The 13,565-nt window shown below is 39.1% G+C and overlaps 2 protein-coding genes across 2 annotated transcripts; one reads left to right on the plus strand and one right to left on the minus strand.

Moving 5' to 3' along the window:
- The first annotated feature begins 662 nt into the window (after positions 1–662).
- Positions 663–8,642, plus strand: LOC125196491 (DNA-directed RNA polymerase II subunit RPB2-like). Its single transcript, XM_089057337.1, has 25 exons — positions 663–935; positions 1,747–1,968; positions 2,113–2,403; positions 2,497–2,694; positions 2,889–2,953; positions 3,032–3,118; positions 3,233–3,353; positions 3,455–3,499; positions 3,946–4,083; positions 4,168–4,240; positions 4,344–4,420; positions 4,509–4,616; positions 4,703–4,819; positions 4,898–5,053; positions 5,133–5,237; positions 5,313–5,438; positions 5,504–5,581; positions 5,831–5,926; positions 6,045–6,160; positions 6,244–6,313; positions 6,411–6,464; positions 7,006–7,149; positions 7,222–7,521; positions 7,768–8,190; positions 8,472–8,642. Exons 1-25 carry the CDS (start codon positions 663–665, stop codon positions 8,589–8,591), a joined length of 3,603 nt encoding a protein of 1,200 aa, XP_088913463.1. The 3' UTR covers positions 8,592–8,642.
- A 1,667-nt stretch (positions 8,643–10,309) lies between these two features.
- LOC125197536 (uncharacterized) lies at positions 10,310–13,080 on the minus strand. The gene is made up of 2 exons (XM_089057732.1): positions 11,247–13,080; positions 10,310–11,172 (listed from the first exon to the last, which is right to left on the minus strand). The coding sequence occupies exons 1-2, from the start codon at positions 12,966–12,968 to the stop codon at positions 10,366–10,368; spliced, it is 2,529 nt and encodes an 842-aa protein (XP_088913858.1). The 5' UTR covers positions 12,969–13,080; the 3' UTR covers positions 10,310–10,365.
- Between the last annotated feature and the right edge of the window lie 485 nt (positions 13,081–13,565).

Raw genomic sequence — 13,565 nt, forward strand, 5'->3', positions numbered from 1 at the left:
TTTTTATAGATGGAGAGAAAGTAAAGTCGATAACGTATAAGAGTTTGCCCCAAAGACAGCCAATTCTTGGAAAAATGGAAAAAAAAATGTTCGAAAAATTCAACTCAATTAAATAAAAATATAATAATAATTTCAAATGCCAAACACTCAGAAAAATTCTAAAACTTTAGAAATATAGTTAAAAAAAACAATTTGGAGCACCTAAGTGCTTAAAGAGGCTTCTCATGTATTTTTAACACCAAAATTACCAATTAAATTTCAGAGTGCTCGGAAAGCGTTCGCTATGACCTTAATTTTTCAACATTTTCGTCACATTTTGCACGGTACTCAATATTCTTATCGTCCGCTGATCAGAATTTGGTCGGAACGTATTCGGTATTTCTTGAGAAAATTATAAATCATTTTTTCGGTAACAATGGAAGGAGTAATTTAAAATATAAAGGGTCACATATCACAAATAGGATTAGGAACATATTCACCCTAAAAAAAATAGTAAAAATAGTTTTTACTTTATTTTCATGCAAGCTAAAAATCTCAAATATAGTCCTCACTAATAAAAATTCAAGCCAACATTTCGCCATCTCTGCCTCAAATTCTGTTACGATTTCCAAAATCACTAAAATCCCAAAACCAAAATCCCAAAGTAAATTCTTTAATAAAAAATGTACGGCGGAGGTGGTGTCGAGTACCAGTACGGCGGCGAGGAGGCGTACGTTAACGTGGTGGCGGACGAGGAGGCGGAGGAGATATCGCAGGAGGACACGTGGACGGTGATCAGCTCGTATTTCGAGGAGAAGGGCTTGGTGAGGCAGCAATTGGACTCGTTCGACGAGTTCATACAGAACACCATGCAGGAGATCGTCGACGAGTCCGCGCACATCGAGATCCGGCCCGAATCCCAGCACAACCCCGCCCGGAGCTCCGAATTCGCCGAGGTTTGATTGATCATTTGCATGCCACTCTATGTTGCATCATGCGTTTAATATTTGATTTTGATCGGTGGCGGATTCAGAACATAATTTAATTTTTTAGATAAACTAATGAAAAGAGTTTTTTTTTTTCACTTTAGTAAGGGGTAAAATTGTAATTTTACAATGTACCACTTAGAAAATTTAATTTGTACTCCCTTCGTCCCGGCTAAGATGACACATTCTTTAGCCGGCCCGGGGTTTTAGGAGTAATTGGTTAATGTGTTTAATTGAAGAGAGAAAAGATGGGTGAAAATATTAAAATAAAGAGAGAAAGAAAGTTGAATATTTTAATAGGGGTGAGAAAAAGTGGTTGAGTGTATTAATTGGAGAGATAAAGTTTCCAAAAAAGGAAATGTGTCATCTTGATTGGGACAAACTAAAAAAGGAAAACGTGTCATCTTAAATGGGACGGAGGGAGTATTACATTTTTGATGATATTATGCATGGATAAGTACTATGAATGCGGTTATTTTTCAAATGGTTCATATCGTCAAGTGTACCCATTCCAAATTTAAGTCCAATTAATTGATCGGAAGCCGCCAGTATGTCTCGGGGTAACAAAAATGTATTGTTCTGGTTCGAAAGGTCCTTCTTATTCTCACGACCCGGCATGGTCAGTACCTAGCCGGGCTCTTATTTTTTTGTTCTTTTGAGTCTTGCTCGAGCCGAATGATAAAAAATTATCATGCCCAGTTCCGCGGGGGGATGGATCTATAAGAATTAGTCATTTTTATTGGGACGGAGGGAATAATTGTTTACGCTTACTTTTTTTTAGACAATCTACAGGATTAGCTTCGGCCAGATATATCTAAGCAAACCGATGATGACAGAGTCGGACGGAGAGACCAACACTCTCTATCCGAAAGCGGCAAGGCTGAGGAACTTGACGTATTCGTCTCCGCTCTATGTTGATGTCACGAAACGAGTGATACGAAAAGGGTACGACTGTGAGGAGGTGATAGAGACGCAGGAGTTCGCCAAGATATTTATTGGGAAGGTGCTTGATATTTTTCGATACGAATTCCACATCAGTTCCACATGAAAGTGTGGAATAACGTATAACTGAGAGTCAACCTTTTTACCTTTGACTATGGTTTTGGGTTAAGTCAGCGCGCTGTAGCTGACATGTATGTGTTTGAAGGTGCCGATAATGCTGCGTTCGAGCTACTGCAGTTTGTTCAATCTCTCGGAGAAGGACTTGATGGAGATGGGGGAGTGCCCTTACGATCAAGGTGGGTATTTCATCATCAACGGAAGCGAGAAGGTCCTCATCGCGCAGGAGAAGATGAGCACGAACCACGTGTACGTGTTCAAGAAGCGCCAGCCGAACAAGTACGCATACGTGGCGGAGGTTAGGTCCATAGCCGAGGCGCAGAGCAAGGCGCCTAGCGGGATGTTTGTGAGGATGCTCTCTAGACCCGGTGCGAAAGGGGTATCAACTCAAACCGAACATCATAGATATCGTTTCCGTGCAAATTATCATTTCTTGAATCTTGTTATTTGCACTTGGTTTCGGGATATGCAGGGGTCGTCCGGGCAGTACATACGAGCTACGCTTCCATACATCCGGACTGAAATTCCGATAATCATTGTTTTTCGAGCTTTGGGATATATTTCGGATAAAGAGATTTTGGAACATATATGCTATGACTTCAATGATCCACAAATGATGGAGCTCCTTAGGCCATCATTGGAAGAGGCATTTGTGATTCAAAATCAACAGGTATGGGGTATGGTCAGGGGCGGACGCAGAAAAATGTTGTTTTCTTAAATTTATTCGAGAATATGTTTTTAAGTGATTCAGATCATTGACAGAGCTTATGCATTTGAAAACTCTATAAAAGAGAAAAATCGAAAAAATAGGCATAAGTCCCTTCACAAATTCATTTGTAACGTTGAAGCGCGTTTTTTTTGTAGGTTGCGCTTGATTATATCGGAAAGAGAGGATCCACCGTTGGTGTTACAAAAGAGAAGAGAATTAAGTATGATTGCATCAAATCAAATTTTGTTTTATGCATAAACTTTACTACTATTTGTTATTAGCCTTGTTTCTTGAAAAGGTATGCTAGAGAAATTCTCCAAAGGGAGATGCTTCCACACGTTGGAATCGGAGATGGACATGAGCACAAGAAAGCTTACTATTTCGGGTTAGTGTTGTCTCTTGAAATATTCCGCATTTGATACGTACGAAATATGAATGCGATCGCAGGATAGGGAAAGCTTCGAGCTGCATGGAATTGAATAGTTTTGGTTTCTTGCAGATATGTTGTTCATAGACTATTGCTTTGTGCACTTGGACGAAGGGCAGAAGATGATCGTGATCATTATGCCAATAAGAGGCTCGACCTCGCTGGCTCTCTACTAGGCGGTCTGTTTCGGATGGTATGGTTCCTGTCCAAATAATCTCCCTCACAACTTTGGACTTAAACTCAAAAAAAGTTGCTTTAATCTCCAAATCTTCTCTTTTTTGTTGTTTGATGCAGCTGTTTAGAAAGCTCACGAGGGACGTTCGATCCTACGTTCAAAAGGTATTTTTTTTTTTTTTTTTTATTTTGAAAGAATAATAATGACGAAGCTATGTAAGAATGACTGAACTGATAGAAAAGTTTGAAGAAATAGTTTTTGGGATAATCTCTTGCTAATTAAAAGACTTATAGTTTAGTATTAGATTTTGTTTACTGTGACAACATTTGATATGGATTTACAAGAGTCCTATTTATAATTGTAGATCTCTCATTAAGAACATAGGAATCTAGATCATTAAGAACATAAGTATCTAAATTCTGTTACTACATGAAAATCTTAGAAACTTCTAGATAATTGCATTACTCTTCAATTTTCTTAAATCTCAATTCATTCTTAAAACCAAGCTTACCGTGAAACTCTAAACGAAAATTCATAAATTTGTTTAATTAAAAATAAATTGACGTGCGAATTTCAAGTCATTCTGAGTGGTTTAACTTCTTTTGACCAGAGTGTTGATAATGGGAAAGATGTAAACTTGCAATTTGCAATTAAAGCAAAAACTGTCACAAGTGGGCTTAAATACTCTCTTGCAACTGGCAATTGGGGGCAAGCAAATGCTGCTGGAACTAGAGCAGGAGTTTCTCAGGTACTATAAATCTTCTCATCTTTTTCTCTCTTTTCAGAACAAGAATATTGATTCCGATTTCCACGTCGATTTTTGCATATCTAGGTGCTCAATCGCTTGACATTTGCCTCGACACTTTCCCATCTGCGAAGACTGAACTCGCCTATTGGCCGCGAGGGTAAGTACACATTACAGACTCCAATGTCGCGCATCAGTTGTGAAATATGCTAGTATGTTGGGATGAGTTCTTCAGTTTGGTCTGTATTTATTGATTCGTGTAGGCAAACTGGCGAAGCCGCGCCAGCTGCATAACTCGCATTGGGGTATGATGTGCCCTGCGGAAACACCGGAAGGACAAGTAATGCAAAAAAATTTAACGATTGAGTAGCGTTTGCGTAGTTGTGAGTTCATTGACATGATTTGTTGAGAAAATGGTGTGAATTTAGGCATGTGGGCTTGTCAAGAACCTTGCACTTATGGTCTACATAACTGTCGGCTCAGCAGCTAATCCGATTCTCGAGTTTTTGGATGAATGGGGTACTGAGAATTTTGAGGTGAGCAAATTCATGTATAGTGTCAAAATTGCATTAGTTTGTGTTATTATCATTGTGTGACGTAATTTCATTATTTCATGGTGAAGGAAATATCACCAGCAGTGATTCCTCAGGCCACAAAAACATTTGTGAATGGCTGTTGGGTTGGCATTCACCGCAACCCGGAGCTGTTGGTGAAGACTCTCCGGCAGCTTAGGAGACAGGTTTCGGCTCTACAATTTCTCGTTTCTTCTTCGTTTTTTCCATGAACTAGTTTGAGATGGAAATTTCACTCGTTGCAGGTTGATGTGAACACGGAGGTTGGAATCGTGCGAGACATACACCTCAAGGAGCTTCGTCTGTACACAGACTACGGACGCTGCAGCCGTCCCTTGTTCATCGTCGACAAGCAAAGGCTGCATATAAAGAAGAGTGACATTCTTGCCCTACAGCAAAGAGTGTGTTTTTTTTGTCATGATAAAAAAATGTGTTATGTGGGAACCTGTTTCGACTGATACTGCAACCTTTCACGAGCAGGAAAGTCCTGAGGAGTATGGATGGAACGATCTCGTTAGGAAAGGATTCATCGAGTATGTTGACACGGAAGAAGAGGAGACGACGATGATATCAATGACCGTGAATGTAAGTAGCCTTGGATAAAAAAATGATCAACGAGAGTTATACGCATGAAATATGAACGTTTGATGAGTATTCTAGGATCTTATACGGTCAAGACGGAATCCAGATGATGCATATTCGGAAACATATACGCATTGTGAGATCCACCCTTCGTTGATATTAGGCGTCTGCGCTTCAATCATACCATTTCCTGACCACAACCAGGTTTGCTTGCCTAGCTCTAGTTTTTTTTTCCGAGTCAAGCTCAATCGTCTCTTCTTCAATGGCAGTCGCCTCGTAACACTTATCAGTCTGCAATGGGGAAACAAGCAATGGGAATCTATGTCACCAATTACCAGCTAAGAATGGTAAGACCATTTCCACTCCTTTTTATCTTCGCGTTCAGATATTCACAGATGAGTTGTTTTACATAAATATGCGAACTACAAAGATATCAACTTAAACACGAAAAATATAATATGGTATGAGAGTAAGCTCCATGCTCGAGCCACATGTGTTGTCGCAGTTATGATATTAACAAAATACGAAAATGTGAAGTAAAAAAAGATCAACTCTGAATCCGCATATTTGATTTGTGTTTTCGCGCGCTTGTGCAGGATACTCTGGCCTACGTCCTTTACTACCCGCAGAAGCCTCTTGTAACGACGCGTGCTATGGAGCATCTCCACTTCAGGCAGCTCCCAGCAGGCATTGTAAGATAAGAATGTGTAATTTTCTAATCTTTTATTCAGTTTCTTATATAAGTAATCATGACGTATATCTACTTTTTCTCTTTCTCTCTCTCTCTCTCCCCCCTTATGTTCGAACAAGAATGCAATTGTTTCCATCGCGTGCTACTCTGGCTATAACCAGGAAGATTCTGTGATCATGAACCAGTCCTCTATAGATCGGGGATTCTTTCGTTCTCTTTTCTTCCGTTCGTATAGGTAAGCATGGTTTTCTTCTCCGTTTTCTTTGTTTCGTGGACAATGTCTCTGCTGCATTTAATTTTTTTTTAAAATATCGGTAGAGACGAAGAGAAGAAGATGGGGACGCTAGTGAAGGAGGATTTCGGGCGTCCGAATAGGGACAACACCATGGTTAGTTAGTTGGTTTTTCAGTTTATTTGAGTTTTTATTTTGGTATGATCAGTCATCATCTTGAAGAAAAACAATTGTTGCAATGGTGTTTTTGCAGGGAATGAGGCATGGTTCTTATGACAAACTAGATGATGATGGTTTTGCACCTCCTGTGAGTATGACTATCACTTGCTTTAGATATTCATACGTGAGTTGTCCCATGTCGAAAATGTGAAATTCATCGTTGAAAATGTGAAATATAAAGAGATCAACTTAAATACCTAGTGTCATTAGTTGGTTTTGAGATGGAACCTCTCGTTGGGTTTAGTTGGTCTTCCCTTCACGCAATCGGGCACGCTTCAACAAATGAGACAACACTTTGGCGTGACATGTTGATATTCCGGTGCAATGGAAAATGACGTTTTTGTTATAATTATAATATATCGAGTACGAAATTAAAGTGTTACTCATTCAGCCTCATTCAAAATGACACGTTTTTCTTTTGGGTAAATTTCCAAATAAATCACGAACGATTGTCAAATTCTAGATGTCTTAAGTAGTTTGTAAACTTTGCAATTATTCCTTCCGTATCTTTTCTAGCGAAATACACGTTAATATGGCAACTGATTTTAATCGAATTCCTCGTCATCGCATATTTTGAACAACAATGACTTTTTTGAGGCATAATCGCACATAATTTATGCTCGTATCAGGGAACTAGAGTCTCTGGCGATGACGTGATCATCGGCAAGACAACACCAGTTACACAAGAAGAAGCTCAAGGAAAATCAGCAAGATTCACCAGCAAGGATCACAGCACTAGCCTACGCCATAGTGAAACCGGAATTGTTGATCAGGTAACATCTTTGTTCCTCATTTCTACTAGCAATATATGCATTCTCTCTCACTCTCTCATCATATCTCATTAGGTTTTGCTGACGACAAACGCCGATGGACTGAGGTTTGTGAAAATACGGATGCGATCAGTTCGAATTCCACAGATCGGAGACAAGTTCAGCAGCAGACACGGCCAGAAGGGAACGATCGGGATGACCTTCACACAAGAAGACATGCCATGGACGATCGAAGGCATCACTCCCGACATAATTGTGAACCCTCATGCCATCCCATCCCGTATGACGATAGGTCAGCTCATCGAGTGCATCATGGGTAAGGTCGCGGCTCACATGGGCAAGGAAGGCGACGCCACCCCCTTCACCGATGTCACTGTGAGTATTATAAAGGATGTTCTGGTTATAATTTAGGGTTTAGGTTATAATCAGGGGCAGACGCAGAAAAATATTGTAAGATGAGGCTATACATAACTTTTGTTTTATTATAAGGGGTGCTCGAGCACCCCTTATAATAATAACAAAAAAATAAAATAGGGGGGCTCGAGCACCCCCTACATTGGCAGTGGGAAAAATTTCCTTATAAAAGACCACAACCCTTTTGATGCAATATGCAACATTCAGGTGGACAACATAAGCCAAGCTCTTCACAAGTGTGGTTACCAGATGCGCGGTTTTGAGAGGATGTACAATGGGCACACGGGGCGTGTGTTGAACGCGATGATCTTCCTCGGGCCGACCTACTACCAAAGGCTGAAGCACATGGTGGACGACAAGATCCACTCGAGGGGGAGGGGCCCGGTGCAGATCCTCACGAGGCAGCCGGCAGAGGGGAGGTCTAGGGATGGCGGCTTGAGGTTCGGGGAGATGGAGCGTGACTGCATGATTGCTCATGGAGCCGCGCACTTCCTCAAGGAGAGGCTGTTTGATCAGAGCGACGCGTATAAGGTGCACGTGTGCGAGAGGTGTGGGCTCATCGCCATTGCTAATTTGAAGAAACTTAGCTTCGAGTGCAGAGGATGCAAGAACAAAACGGACATTGTTCAGGTAGAATATACAGTTCTCTCTTTACACCGATACGATACATTCTGTATGTTTTATACACTGCTAGGTCAATCATTTTCCCTTTTTCGACAAAAAAGAAAAAACAGTTGAGGTCAGTTAAAGTTTCAGCCTACAATCGAATATCTCATGAGACCTATATAATGGTTTCCGTTAGTTGTCTCTTTACACCGATGTAAAAAATAATTTGTTTCATTTGCTAACAACAATGACATGGTTGTACTCATGTTTTAACTAAAAAGTTTGTTTGTTGTTTGTTTTAACAGATAAATATACCTTATGCATGCAAGCTTCTACTTCAAGAACTCATGTCCATGGCAATTTCTCCGCGGCTACTCACCAAGGATGTTCCGACAGCCAAGGGACAGAAGGGGAGGGGCGGATAGTCGTAGCCACGGATACGATTCTCAATCAACGATGCTGTCGTGTGCAATGGCAATAAGGTGCTCTTTCTTTGTCTTTCCAAATTTATTAGTTCCTATATTGAAGAATGAAATATTGTTGCATACCACCATTGATTTATAATTAACACCTTCAAGCGCGTTTGATGCAATGAAATTCAATTCCAAATCGTCTCAATTTAGAAATTGAATTTTATATCAAAGTAAATATTTGAAATTATAATTAGTTATAAAACTGATTACCTCTCAAAAACACAATGCACACACACAAGACATACATATACATAGCACACACAAACACAACATTGCACACATAATACGCAACGCTCCCTCATTGAGGAACGCATAAACGAATTAAAACATCAAATTATTACATCCTGCAATGGTTAGAAACAAATTCTTTTACTGGATTGATGCATGCTTATTGATGAATATGATATGAATGTTGTTGACTTGATCAGACTGTTCTTGAACAAAATGTGTTCATTGAGGTAAGAAGGTGATCTCCAAATCAGGAACATAGGTCTTCTTCACCATTCACCTTCTGATGTGATGATCAAATCCTGCACATTTCAAGGCATTATGAATAAACGCGGTGGAGAAAATCCGGACCGTGCCATTGTTTTACCTGCATGGAAACCTGGAGTGCTGACTCAAAACCGGATTTCTCGTAAAATTCTCAGTATACTTGGAGATCTCCGTATAATCAGGCGGGAGATGGGGCAGATTCGTCTACCAAATCCGTGACTTATTGATCATCACAGGACCTTCAATAGAGTGGAAGAGGGCAAAATGGTAATTTCATAATGGTCATTGAAAAACTCTCTATGCTATTTGTTTTCTGGTACCTTTAGTTTTGAATTTTGGTCATTGAAAGCTATCAAGAGATGGCAAAAAAGTTATTGCCACTTAAGATGACAATTTCAAGTTCGACTGTGACTTTTGCAGCTTCGTCGACTATAATTGCATAAGGAATTATAATATTACAAATTCAAATAAAAATTGCAATTACAACACAATTTCAATTTCATGACGATACCAAACACATTTTCACACATTATGCGGTACTGATTTTGTCAATGAAACATATCCGTTTTCCAAGGAATTTGAAACTTAATCGTAAATATCATGAACTTTGTTGTTGTTGTAGTTGTCGATTTTCAGCGATCCCCAAAATCGAAACATACGTGTCTATATCAAAGCAAAGTTGAGGTGTCAATTAAGTATATGGCAGTTGGTCAATTAACATATTAGAGTAGACGACAGATATATGCAAAACATAAAGTTTGAGGTTTGTAGTAGATATGGACAATGATTTAGGGTTTTAACTTTTACATTGTAAAATACCAAACTAAATCAAAACAAAGTGAATATTTCATGTAAATAACAATAAAACAAATTTGGCAATTAAAAAACAAGGATCCATCACACACTAAATATTGATAGAAAACAAAAGAACGATATATTTAAAATTTACCATTGTAACTTCATTAGGTTGAGTTTATACTATAAAACAGCATGCCCATGTATTCCACATACACCGTTCAACGTGGTATCAGAACAGTGTCGATCTTCGGGATCATTTATTATCACCAAAACAATCATGATGCAAAACCTAGTAAACAATTCCAAAATCCTAATGAGAACATCTGTAGATTAAAACCAAATTCAATGACAACATGAATCAATCATCAAAAGATGAAAGATATTGACAACGTTTTCCCTTATAACAAAAAATCACAAAAAGCATGTGAGAATTTCACCAATAGTCCCCACAATTACATACACCATCCTCAATGTGATGAAAACGATTACTATCACGTAAGATGATCGATCTGCCCGTGATCTTGGATATGAGTTTCATCACGCTGTGGCAGTCCTCACAACTGCGCAAGTTCTTGAAAATACGAACAGGCCTTCCACTTGGTGTCTTCAGAATCCCATATGCAACAGCTAACCTTTCGCTATGATATTTGAGTGAATGCTGCTTTTCTTCATCTTCCACATTATGTAGTACTGATTTTGTCAACGAAACATATCCGTTTTCTTTGATCCTAACATGCAACTCTTCCAAGAAAGAGCATATGCTTTCACTCTCAGGATGAGTGAAGTCTCCAACAGAAAATTTGTGAGTCTTGTTTGACACTTCAACCCAGCTATATCCAATCGGTTTTCTTAAACCTGAATCTTTCATTTTTAACCGAATCTTCTCGGCATCTTCCCATCTACCTGAATCAACATACAAATTAGCAAGAAGAACATAAACTGAAGAGTCCCATGGATCAATTAATAACAGCATCTCAGCAGCCTTTTCACCCAATTTTATATTTCCATGAGTCTTGCTAGCACCTAGGAGAGATCCCCAAATTTTCGCATTTGGCTCAAAAGGCATGCTTTTAATTATGTCGTGAGCTTCGTCTAGGCGCCCAGCTCGACCTAGAAGATCAATCAAACAGGAATAATGCACTAGATTTGCGACTATGCCGTGATCTTCGGTCATGGAATAGAAGTAATGTTTTCCTTTTTCTACGAAGCCACAATGACTACAAGCCATTAAAACGCCAACCTACATCAAAACAAGTGAGTACTCGATCAACACAAGTATTTAGAAAATGAAAAAACTATACAAGTAAAATTTACCATGGTAATGTCATCAGGTTTTATAGACGATAGTTTCATTGACTCGAAATGTAGGAGAACTTCTTGGCCGAAGCCATGTCTTGCATAACCAACGATGAGTGTATTCCACGATATCACATCCTTATCCTCAATTCTCTCGAAAATCTCATATGCCTCATTGATGCTTCCACACTTACAATACATGGAAACAAGGGCGGTTTCCACATTGCAGTTAGCGAATCCTCCCTTAACAACATGCCCGTGAATTTGCTTACCAAGCTCAAAAGCAACTATATCCGCACACGCACCTATAACAATAGCAAATACAGATGCACTTAACATTTCCCGATCATTCATCGCCACAGTAAACATAAGCAACGCTTCTTCCTTATTTCCATTTTGATTACATCCAGCTATTATAGAGGACCACGCCATACAATCTCTATGTGGTATTTGATCAAAAACTTTCCTACCCTCATCCATTAATCCATTCTGTGCATATCCAAACAAAATTGTGTACCACGAGATTTCATCCTTGATAGGCATTTGATCAAAAACTCTCTTGGCCTCGTCCATTAACCCGTTTTTCACATAACCAGACATCATTGTGTTCCACGACACAACATTCTTGACCGGCATTCGATCAAAAACTCTTTTTGCCTCATCCATTAACCCATTCTGCACATATCCAGATATTATCGTGCTCCACGAGACAACATTCTTGACTGGCATGTGATAAAAAATTCTCATAGCCTCGTCCATTAACCCATTCTGCACATATCCATATATTATCGTGTTCCACGAGACAACATCTTTGACTGGCATTTGATCAAAAACTCTTTTTGCCTCATCCATTGACCCATTTTTCATATAACCAGACAACATTGTATTCCACGAGGCAACATCCTTGACAGGTATTCGATCAAAAACTCTTTTTGCCTCATCCATTGACCCATTTTTCACATAACCAGACAACATTGTATTCCACGAGGCAATATCCTTGACAGGTATTCGATCAAAAATTCTTTTCGCCTCATCCATTAACCCATTTTGTACATACCCAGACAACATCGCGTTCCATGAGACAACATTCTTGGTTGGCATTTGATCGAAAACTCTCCTAGCCTCATCCAATAACCCATTCAGTACATATCCAGATATCATCGTGGTCCACGAGAAAACATCCTTGACCGGAATTCGATCAAAAACTCTTTTTGCCTCATCCATTGACCCATTTTGCACACATCCAGATATTATCGTGTTCCACGAGACAACATTTTTGACTGGCATTCGATCAAAAACTCTTTTCGCCTCATCCATTGACCCATTTTTCATATAACCGGACAAAATTGTATTCCACGAGATAACATTCTTGATAGGCATTTGATCAAACATCTGTCGGGCAGCATTGAGATTGTTGTTCCTTATGTTACCCTTGATCATTATATTCTGAGTGACCAAATTCTTCACAGGCATTTCATCGAACAGTTGATGGGCCAGCTTAACATTGCCACTGGAAAAGCAGCCAGATATCATAGTGCCGTAGGCGACCTCGCATTTGCGAGGCATGGAGTTGAATAAACGCAACGCGGCATCACATTGGCCATTGCGCAGATGGTTTCTGATAGCAATCGTGCATTTCACCATGTCTGAGTCTGTAAAATTGTTGATTTTGGCATTTTTAGTTGTTGATCTGTTCCAACACGAGCGTACGACAGTGGTGTGGAAATATCTGAAACGCATAGCAACGAATCAAGCCAAAACTCTGATTTTGGGAAGAAATTTGAACTGAGAAATTGGGATCGGAAGTGAATGAATTTAATTTAGTTCTTTCTAACAAACTCGCTGAAATCACTGTAAATATCACTTTTTTTTTTCGGTTTCGAAAAATATCACTTTTTTAAAACTTATAAATATAAATATCACTCTGAGTGTATGACATTTTATATAGATATAAATTAAATATCAGGAAAATAATATTGTATCATATAACGAATAATATTAATAAATATGATAGATATGTATGGGATTTAATATTAGTACATTATAACTGAGATTTCATAATAGAGTGAACTTAAAAAATGGTCCCTGGACTATGGGTTTATCTCGTAAATGATCTCTGGACTTTAAAAATATCACTAGCAGTCCCTGGACTAAGGCTTAATATCAAAAACGGTCCTTTTGCACTGTTTCGAGACGAAAATGCCCTTTTCAGGCTTTGGGCAATTTGGACAATTCAATTTCGTCTACTGTTTGCTCATTTAATTTTGCAGGTTGTGTCATAATTGCATCTCTCTCTCTCTCTTCACACCTTCTATTTAATATTGACTATATTCTCTC

This window comes from Salvia hispanica, chromosome 4 (genome assembly GCF_029641045.1).
Source record: "Salvia hispanica isolate PSC_SH4W2 chromosome 4, Shi_PSC_v1, whole genome shotgun sequence".
In the NCBI taxonomy this organism is placed as follows: domain Eukaryota; kingdom Viridiplantae; phylum Streptophyta; class Magnoliopsida; order Lamiales; family Lamiaceae; genus Salvia; species Salvia hispanica.

What these genes read in the sequence shown, in the direction of transcription:
- LOC125197536 (XM_089057732.1), bottom strand. Translation starts at nt 12,968, where the DNA reads ATGCGTTTCAGATATTTCCACACCACTGTCGTACGCTCGTGTTGGAAC. An exon ending in AACCTGATGACATTACCATG is followed by an intron (nt 11,173 to 11,246) that starts GTAAATTTTACT and finishes GTTTTGATGTAG; the next exon opens with GTTGGCGTTTTAATGGCTTG.
- LOC125196491 (XM_089057337.1), top strand. Translation starts at nt 663, where the DNA reads ATGTACGGCGGAGGTGGTGTCGAGTACCAGTACGGCGGCGAGGAGGCG. An exon ending in TGATATCAATGACCGTGAAT is followed by an intron (nt 5,238 to 5,312) that starts GTAAGTAGCCTT and finishes TGAGTATTCTAG; the next exon opens with GATCTTATACGGTCAAGACG. An exon ending in GGCAGCTCCCAGCAGGCATT is followed by an intron (nt 5,927 to 6,044) that starts GTAAGATAAGAA and finishes TGTTCGAACAAG; the next exon opens with AATGCAATTGTTTCCATCGC.